The following is a 9,856-nucleotide window of genomic DNA, read 5'->3' on the forward strand; positions in this document are numbered from 1 at the left end:
TGTTGCTATCCAATAGAGGTTCATTATTTTGGAAGAAGGGTTCATAGTAGGAAGGTGGTTCTTCTTGGTAAGGGCATGGAGATGGTGAATATTGATGTGGTGGTTCTTGGGGGTAATGGTGTTGGAATGGGGGCGGGTCTATGTATGGTTCATATGGTTCATATGGTGGTTGGTTAGGTGGATATGGACTGGGGTCATATGGAGGTGAATGGTGAAAAGGGGCTTGTGAGTAGGGTGGCTCAAAGCTATATTGAGGAGGTGGTTCATAAGCATATGGTGGGGGCTTGTTGGTAACTATAAGGGGGTCCACCATATCCGTCATCTTGGTACGCACCCTAGAATGGCTCTTGACCATAGTAATTTGGTGGAGGTTGGTTGTCACGAAAGGGGCCACCATAACCATTGTCTTGGGATGCATCGTAGAACGGTCGTTGTCCATGGCACCTTGGAGGGGGTTGTTGCCAAAAGGGTTGATCAAATCCTTGTGGCTCCTCCCATCTTCGATTATTCCGACCTTGATGCATGCTCTCATTATAGCGTCCATTCCCTACAACAGACTTTGAACTAAACTCATAGCGAAAGGGGTGAGAATTCATAGTAGCAAGTAAAAACAAAAACTAATAAAAATTAATGAAAATAAACTACTAAAACTAGAAACACTAACAAAGAAACGAAAAAGAAAATATTTACAATAACCAATAATAAGGCACACGTTTGTAACTCCCCGACAACGGCGCCATTTTGACGAACAGATTTTTGCTAGTAAAGAATTCACAAATAAGTTCTTGTTGCAAGTATAGTTTCTAAACTAACAATAATCCTTTCATACAAAAACTTGTTTGTCACTAAAGTAAACCCAATAAAAATAATAAACCGAAGTATTTAAACCTCGGGTCGTCTCTCAAGAAATTGCAGGGAGGTGTAGTTATTATTGGTTATGAGATTGTATCTTTTTGGGTTTTTGAAATAAGGAACAAGGAAATAAAATGGCAAGAAATTAAATTAATAACGAAGAAAAGACTCTTGGCAAGGTATGAGAACCAGACGTCCTATCCTAGTTATCCTTATCAATTGTGATGAGAATTGTTCGTTGCTCCCACTTAGTTAACCCTTACCGAATAAAGAAAAGTCAAGTGGACTAATCAATTTGATTCCTCAAGTCCTAGTCAACTCCTAAGGAAAGACTAGCTTTAGAGAGATCCAAATCAACCAGCAACCTTCAATTAACAATAAACAAGGGAGTTTGATAACTCAAGAGTCTCCAATCACTCAACCAAAGCCAAGAATATAAAAAGCTAATTTAAAACCCTCCAAAACATTTTGTCAAACACTTGGAAGGCATAGCACAAAAGCATAGAAAAGTAATAAAGGATAATAAATTCCAAATAACCAATTGCAAGCATTAATAACATAAATAGAAGAAAGCATTCATAAATCTGAAATACCTCAAATTGCATTAAATAAGAAATTCAATCTAACATGGAATTCATAAACCAAATTTGGAAAAGAAGAGAATCAACAAGGAAAATAAATACACTAGAATGCTAGAATAAATAAAAGTAGAAGAGAAACTAAATTAACAGAACATTGAACCTGGAATTGAGAAAAAATAAACCTAAAACTAAGAGAAATCCTAAAACCTAGAGAGAGGAGAGAGCCTCTCCCTCTAGAAACTACATCTAAAACCTAAAATTATGTGAATGTAAGTTGTGTGAATGAATTGATTGATTTTCCTACTTTGTAGCCTCTAATCTGTGTTTTCTGGACCAAAAGCTAGGTCAAAAATAGCCCAAAAATCGCTCTCAGTGATTTCTGATATGTCCAGCACGTGGCTCTGTCATGCGTACGCGTCGTCCACGCGTACGCGTGGATTGAATTTTTGCCAGGTCACGTGTACGCATGATTCACGCGTGCGCATCGCCTAACAGCATAGCAACTATGGAAAATTATATATCATTTCGAAGTCCCGGATGTTAGCTTTTCAACGCAATTAGAACCGCCTCATTTGGACTTTTATAGCTCAAGTTATTGTCAAATTAGTACGAAGAGGTCAGGCTGGACAGCTTAGCAATTCCTTCAGTTTCTTGTATTCCTTCCACTTTTGCATGCTTTCTTTCCATCCTCTAGGCCATTCCTGCCCTATAAACCTTGAAAACACTTAACACACATATCAAGGCATCGAATGGTAATAAGAGAGGGTTAAGCATAGCAAATTTAAGGCCAAAGAAGCATGTTTTCAATCATAGCACAAAATCAGGAAGGAAAATGTAAAACATGCGAATCCAATGAATAAGTGTGAGTTTAGTGGATAAAATTCACTCAATTAAGTACAAAATATACCACAAAATAGTGGTGCATCACTGCCTAACACTAATATCAGCCTCAGACATGAATCTATGCCCATGAAGCAATCCAGTCAATCGAGGATCCAAAAGCAGATGATTGTGTTCATCAGAAAAATAAGAAATAAACCAACGACCACTAGGTGCATCTAGACGAATATCCATCATTACACTGCAACCACACCTTGTCTCGGGTGTAGGTTTTTTCTTGAAGTTTCCAATGCCATAATTATTTTGCGGTCTAAATCCTTCACGATGACATACAAAATTCTTCAACTTAAGTACGCCCGCACGACTCTTCCTAGTCCTGTTCTTCCGAGCACTAAAGCCTCTTGTCCTTGCATATCTATTGTAGAACTCAAATGTAATGTCGACATCAGAAAAGTGAAAATGACATACATCTTCGTCCCTGATGTTCCAAAATTCAATCATCCCAATGTCTTCGAGTGAGTCAATGTTATACCCTTCATCGAAGCCGTGATAATCGAACATTAGTTACACATTTGTGTTGTCCTCATCCATATAATCCACGTCAACTTTCTCATGTTTTTCTTCCTCCTACTCATATTAATCATATGATATATGCTCACTATTAACCCCTTCATGAGAAAATTTCCGACCCATTACTTCCTGAACACTAATACACAATTCAAAATGAAACTTAAGTTTGTATATAAATTGTCAAAAATGATAAGAATAAATATTTTTAAAATAGATACCAAATTCCTTATATATCATGCACATATTTATGCTTAAGCCTCCCTGATAAATTAAAAAAAAAATAACTACTCTAACACTTTTTTTCTCTTTCATAGATAGCTCAAGTTTCTTAATAATTTTCCAAGATAAGAAGAATTTTCAAAACATATTTTGGTTAACTCTTAGAATCTAAGTAGTGAGGAGTGTGTTAAGTACCGTACGCGCTGTGGCCTCCAACCGCGCCATCGCCAGTCGCACTTGCTCTGCCGTCCTTGTTGTGGCTGGTGTTGTCGCCGGAGACCCACCATCGTTGGAGAAAGGGAGAGAGTCAGAGAAGGAGAGTCACGCCGGAGAAGAACCGTCGCGGAGCTGTCCCTGCCGCCGTGCCCAGCTGCTGTTGAGAGCCTTGCGGTTGCTCATGGGGTTACGCCAGTTAGCTTCTGCCGCCGGAAAATGTCCCTGCTGCCGTCGCCGGAGAATTCTGCCGGTAAGGGTTTTAAGTGAGATTTCTGTTCTTTTGAAATCCCAGGAAGATTGTTGATACTGCGTGGTTATACAGCTGCTATTATCAAAAATTTGGGCCGCCGCCAAATTCTGTTCGAGTCGACCTGTTCTTTCGTATCCTAGCTTGAAGTTCTTGGTTGTTAATCCTTTTGAAAAGTAGTTTGATTTTTCAACTTTATTCCTCTATTCATATGCATTCTTGTTTAATCTTAATTGCATATGCTTGTTTGGAATCCTTGTTGCATCTATCTTCCTTTGTTTGAGTTCTTCTTGATTCAAGTATTCTTTGATATAGTCTTGAACTTGTTTTAATGTGCTGTGACTTTTGACTCTGGGTTCCGTGTTCATTCTTAGAGAACTTGTTGATTCAGTTTTCCTCTTATTTGACAGTGATTACAACTAATTTTGAGATTTTTATAAAAATTGCTGTTGATTAGATACATACTTATCTATATATGAACTTTGGAGATTTCTTATACAGTTTAACAATTATTTACTCCTAATACCTCGACCGTGCTTTTACTGGTTTATAGAACTGCACCTACTTAAAAGACAATTTGACCTTCTAGTAACTTTACTATAGTTCCAATGGACATCTTCATTTGATTATGTATTTGGTTATTCTTCAAGATTCCGGAAAGAAAGAATTTTTCGCTTTTACTTAGGTTGAGTTTCGTTTGGTAAACTTCACTTAATTCATTTTGATTTGAGTTTGATTTAGCATACTACATGGTTTATGCCATTGTTGTTCTTTTGAAAGTGTTGGACTCATAGCTTTCTTCCTATGAACGGACTAAAGTCTTCCTTAAGCCTTCCATCTCCATGAATGTCATGCTTGACCTTGTTTTTTAACTAATCTTTTACATCTTGTGAATATTGCCATTGATCTTGGTTTTTCCTTTTTGTGAATCTCATTCTTATATGAGTAAGTTTGATTCGTTTCACAATAATGCATCGTTTATCTCTCATTATCTCTATAAGAGATTTTAGTCAAAGATTTATCCTTGAGAAATTACTAATGATTGAGTTGTCTTTCCTACGACTTTTTCTTTTGGGTCAAATGGAAGCTTGTTGGATGTCTCACGACTAGTGGATCTTGTTTAAACTACTTTGATTTAGGATCTTTTCTTGTATGGCTTGGCTCCTTTTCAAGTACATCCTAATTTTCTTGAATATTATTGCGAGATGGTGATTTCAAGTATACTTTTGGAGTCTTGTTTTGAACTTTTTAAAGAAGTTTTGAATTCTCTTTGAAGAAATATTGAGCGGAATTTATTTTCTATTGCTTGATTGAGATTGAAACCATCGTTCAATTTTGACAAAGTTAATTTAAAGTTGGCATGTGTTATTTTAAATGAGGTTTTGGAAAGCTCCCTTGTTTAGTGGAAATTGGTTTGTTCTAATGCACCACTTACTTCCTTTACCAAATTGAAAGCAAATTTTTACTTCGGAATTTCTCTTCTAAAAAGAGTTTAACTTCCTCTTTCGTCCTTGCTAAAACTTTTTACACGCTTGTTAAATATGGACTTTGAAAATTTTGAACAAGCATTTGATTACTTTTGCGTTTTTATAAATTACCTTTGGTTAAGTTGTGCACCTAATTATCTTTCTAAAATATTTGAGGAAATATTTTAGCTTTTAGCCAAACTTGTGTGCACCTTGCTTTTAAAATTCTACATGATCTGTTTCAACATGAAGTTGTATTATAGCAAAGTCACGTTTATGCTTTTGTTACTCTCTTGAAGAATGTTTATTACTTGACCTTCTTCCAGACTGCGAAATGATTTTTCCGCAAGTTTTCGATTCTTTTAAGAACAAAGTATTCGGAAGTATTTTTAGTCATGCTCTTAAGTTCTGTGAGTTTTGTCTCGGGTTTGAAGTATTCTCTTCTGTAAACCTTATACTTCTTCGGCCCAGCTTGAGTTTGTTTCAAACTAATGCGCTGATTTTCTTCCTATTGATCTTGTTGAACTTCTTTGATCTAAGGGTTATCTTTGAAGTTGTCAATTGACTTGAGTCTAGCAAGGCTTATGATCAGATATGGGGATTGTTAAGTGCCTGATGAGGTTGGAAAGTTGAAGCCCTGAGGCTGATATGAGATTAGTGTGCGGATGATAAGCACGTCGTTTTAACTCCATCCTGTTTGATAGCCTTTGAGGCCTTGCCCTTCTATCACATGATTGACCCATGTTATCTTTTGCATTGAGCCTACCATGTAACGTTTGCTTTGCAATCACTCCTACCTTTACATCCTTATGCTTATGACAATCAAAGTATTTGAAAATCGTATTGATGATTATATTTTGAGATATTTTTGCTTCTTCCTTAAAAGTGTTCAAGGGTGAACTGTTATGGAATTTCTTTCGTTTTGTATCAATTTTCTATACTTGGTTTGCCTATGTGATTAATTGCTAATTGTTCTATTTGTAATAACTGTTTGTTTGTGCTTGCATCTTCCTATTTGTGTTTGCTACTGGGACTCTGTTGGACTGTGGTGATTGGTTGATGGTTGGATTGTTTAGGCCTAGGGCCGTGGTTGGAATGAGATGAACCGATGGTTGATTTTGTTTTTGTGTTTCTGGTTTGGAATAAAATATGAAAGGCTATTTTGGTTCAGCATAGATAAACCATTTTGAAAGGCTTTTGAGTTTTTGAGAATTGAACTGTTCCTCTTTCAGAAAAGATTTCCGATTCCTTTTTATTGTAAACCGTTGTTTTTGAAAAGAGGCATAAGACGGTTATTAATCACTGGTACGGTTTATCTTCATGTATCCTATTACAGTAATTCCCAAAAACCCTCTACTGAGAACCCTTTCGAGGATGATGTTCTCACCCCCCCCTACATTTTTCCCCTTTCAGGATATGGGCGCAGAAGTTACGAAGAGCTTATTTAATTGTTGTTGTGATGCTCTGTATTTAAAGATAATTAAGGCAAGTTTTGATTTATTGAAATTGAGACGAGTTATGATCTTTATCCAATTTTATAATTGTTGGGTTATTTTCTATATTTAAATTATAAATTTAGCAGTTGTGAAATAATAAGGATTTTATATGTTTTGGACAAAGTAACTAATATTTTATTTATCTTGATATAATCTGTAAGAGGGATAGGAATTGTATTGGATTATGGTTGTAATATTATTTATATATATGTATGTATATATATGGATGTACTCTTTATGAGTTGTTGTAAGTTGAATGGTATTTATGGATGTACGTTATCGAACGAAAAAATTACCGCACGTCGCCACCGTACGCGCTGTGGCCTCCAACCGCGCCATCGCCAGTCGCACTTGCTCTGCCGTCCTTGTTGTGGCTGGTGTTGTCGCCGGAGACCCACCATCGTTGGAGAAAGGGAGAGAGTCAGAGAAGGAGAGTCACGCCGGAGAAGAACCGTCGCGGAGCTGTCCCTGCCGCCGCGCCCAGCTGCTGTTGAGAGCCTTGCGGTTGCTCATGGGGTTACGCCAGTTAGCTTCTGCCGCCGGAAAATGCCCCTGCTGCCGTCGCCGGAGAATTCTGCCGGTAAGGGTTTTAAGTGAGATTTCTGTTCTTTTGAAATCCCGGGAAGATTGTTGATACTGCGTGGTTATACAGCTGCTATTATCAAAAATTTGGGCCGCCGCCGTCACTCGAGAATTATTGGCGGAGCTGCTGCCGGGCTGCCGCCGAACCGGTGACTACTCTAACACTTTTTTTCTCTTTCATAGATAGCTCAAGTTTCTTAATAATTTTCCAAGATAAGAAGAATTTTCAAAACATATTTTGGTTAACTCTTAGAATCTAAGTAGTGAGGAGTGTGTTAAGTACTAATTCGGCTATATCTATGTGTGAAAAACAAGGTTGAACGTATTAAAAAGATACTAATAAATTAAGACAAACCATTTTATTTTTGGAAGAATGGAAAATTAGATATTTTCAACAACATAAAAAGTATGTATGGAAACATTACCCCTAAACCACAGTGAATTCCTCACTAAAGTCATGCTCCTTATTTTTTTGTTTTCTATTTTTTTTTTTACTTGAATAAATTATAGTATAAGAGAGATTGGAAGAAGACAAAGTCATCACTAATGAATTCCAAAAGCTATTTCTATAATACTTCTAAAGGCTAAATTAAAGTAAGCATGTTGGTGGCTTGAATTGCCTCATTCTAAAGAGCAAAAAGGAAAAAAAAAACAAAAATACAGGTGCTACAAACCTCAAGCAATAATTTCTTATGACATTCTTCTGCATACAAAATAAATTTTACCTGAAACAACAAGAATAGATGGGGCAAAGGCTCCTTAAAAGTGCGCAGTAGCCGTTGGGTTTTCTATGCCTCTTTCTTCTCCTACACTTTTTCACATTTTGTTTATCAACTACTTGTAATGCTCTAAGATTCAAAATTAATTAATATTGTCTTATTATTATACTTTAATTTTATATGCTATTACACCTTTTCAGATATTAGTAGTCGAGAACAGTAACTGATCTAATTAACTAAACAAAAATTACACATGTAGTCAACTTTATATATTTGTTATTATTATTTTCATTTTGAGATCACAGTTATTTCCAGATTATTGGAACTCTAAAACCAGCGATCAACATTAATACAAATTGAGAATGCTTGTTGCATGAAAGTAGCGATAAAATAACTCATTTTTGTGTATTCATTTGAAACTCATCATAGCATAAAATGTGGCTCCCACTAATAACTTTAGATTCATTCCCTCAACACATTGAATCATAGGATAGAATGTGATCCCCATTTTAATTGGCCACCCACTGTATCATCCTATGATGATGGGGTGATGAGTCCCGAGCACATAAAAAATACACTGCACAAATATGTCTCTTCTCTATAGTTGGGGACTATTATGCTAGAGACTTACACTTTCATGCATTAAAGTTCAGAGTTTGATAACTTATAATTACTTACCTGAAGTGAGGTCATGTAAGGAGTGGTCAACAGAAGCCTGATCATCCAAGAAAGAAGTTAATGATAATTTGTTGCGGCCTCAAGGTCAACAGAGGTAGGGTTACCATCAATAGTGGCTCTAATATCATTGTTTCTGTTCTGTTTCAAATTCTATGTATAGCTCTTAACTTGTTCCAGTAAGAACCTGGTAAATAATTGATGCATATTAAGAATAAAGAGCACGAATAGAAGAAGCATAGCAGTAGAAACCTAATCAAGAATGGAAACGATATACTACAACTAAGTTAATTGGAACATCAAGTTCGTATTTAATTAAATCATCATTGGACATCCAGAGAAATTAAATTTCCAACATGGCCCCCTTTTCCAGGACTAGCTTTTCCAACTAACTTGAATGAGATTCAAAATTTCAGAATTGATTCGTCCAATGATATTCATATCATATCATATGGCTATAGACTTGCAGTAAAGGCAAGAACAAAGGAGTAGCAAAGTGCAAAAAGCCAAGAAGGGAATTAAAATAGACATGAGGCCATAATTATACAAAGAAAAAATATTATTTTGTATGGAATCACATTTACACATCTGCACAAGAATTTAATTATAACTTTACTGGAAACAAATTGATATAGACATGCAATCATTATTCTTATAAAGGTAAAATTCTTTAATTCAATCATCTACTTTGCTAGTTGAGGTTTTGACATTGAAAAGAAAATAGCTCCACAAGGATTTGATCCCCACATGCTCAAAATGAAAATAACATTAATAATTATTTTAGACATGAGACGATCTAGATCAAGTTTGACTACTAACTATGAATTCATCACCTCAAAAATACACCCTAACAAATCTCATCTTACAAACACGAGTAAGATTAGATGCTGATCTCTTTACACAAACACGGTTATAAATGACTAGTAATTTTTTTCAAATATCCACATAAGATTTGATTGGCCTTTATACTCAATTTTGTTTCGTTTTTATAGCAATAACATTCCTCCTAACTATTGAGTAGCACAGTAATATCATCACTATTATCACCTAAAAAAGAAAAAGACATACGAAATGATGAATTGAAAAGACATAATGATTAACTAACCTCCAAGCGTTGAGGCAGCGTCTTGCGCGGTGGCAGCAGAAGCAGGTTGTGCGGTGACGGAAACAGGTTGCGGCGTCGTCTGAAGTGTGTTGGCGGCGAGGATAAGCGAGCGAGAGATACGGTAGAGGAAGAGGATGAGAGAATAGTAGTTATTGAAATTGGAGAAAAAATTCTAGCAGACCAAATGCTTCTCTTCTCTTTTCTGAAATTAAAAGAAAAAGGAAAAAAAAAAGTATAAAAAGCAAAAATCAGAGGGATCAATTTTTAATTTTTAATTTTTTTAAAAAT

At 35.9% G+C, this 9,856-nt stretch overlaps 2 protein-coding genes across 2 annotated transcripts; one reads left to right on the forward strand and one right to left on the reverse strand.

Annotated features, from left to right (window-relative positions):
* Positions 2,358-2,834, reverse strand: LOC107608143 (protein FAR1-RELATED SEQUENCE 5-like). Its single transcript, XM_016310029.1, has one exon. The coding sequence runs from the start codon at positions 2,832-2,834 to the stop codon at positions 2,358-2,360; it is 477 nt and encodes a 158-aa protein (XP_016165515.1).
* LOC110266141 lies at positions 6,753-7,256 on the forward strand. Its single transcript, XM_021110153.1, has 2 exons — positions 6,753-7,067; positions 7,140-7,256. The coding sequence occupies exons 1-2, from the start codon at positions 6,753-6,755 to the stop codon at positions 7,254-7,256; spliced, it is 432 nt and encodes a 143-aa protein (XP_020965812.1).

This window comes from Arachis ipaensis, chromosome B01 (genome assembly GCF_000816755.2).
Source record: "Arachis ipaensis cultivar K30076 chromosome B01, Araip1.1, whole genome shotgun sequence".
NCBI lineage: Eukaryota > Viridiplantae > Streptophyta > Magnoliopsida > Fabales > Fabaceae > Arachis > Arachis ipaensis.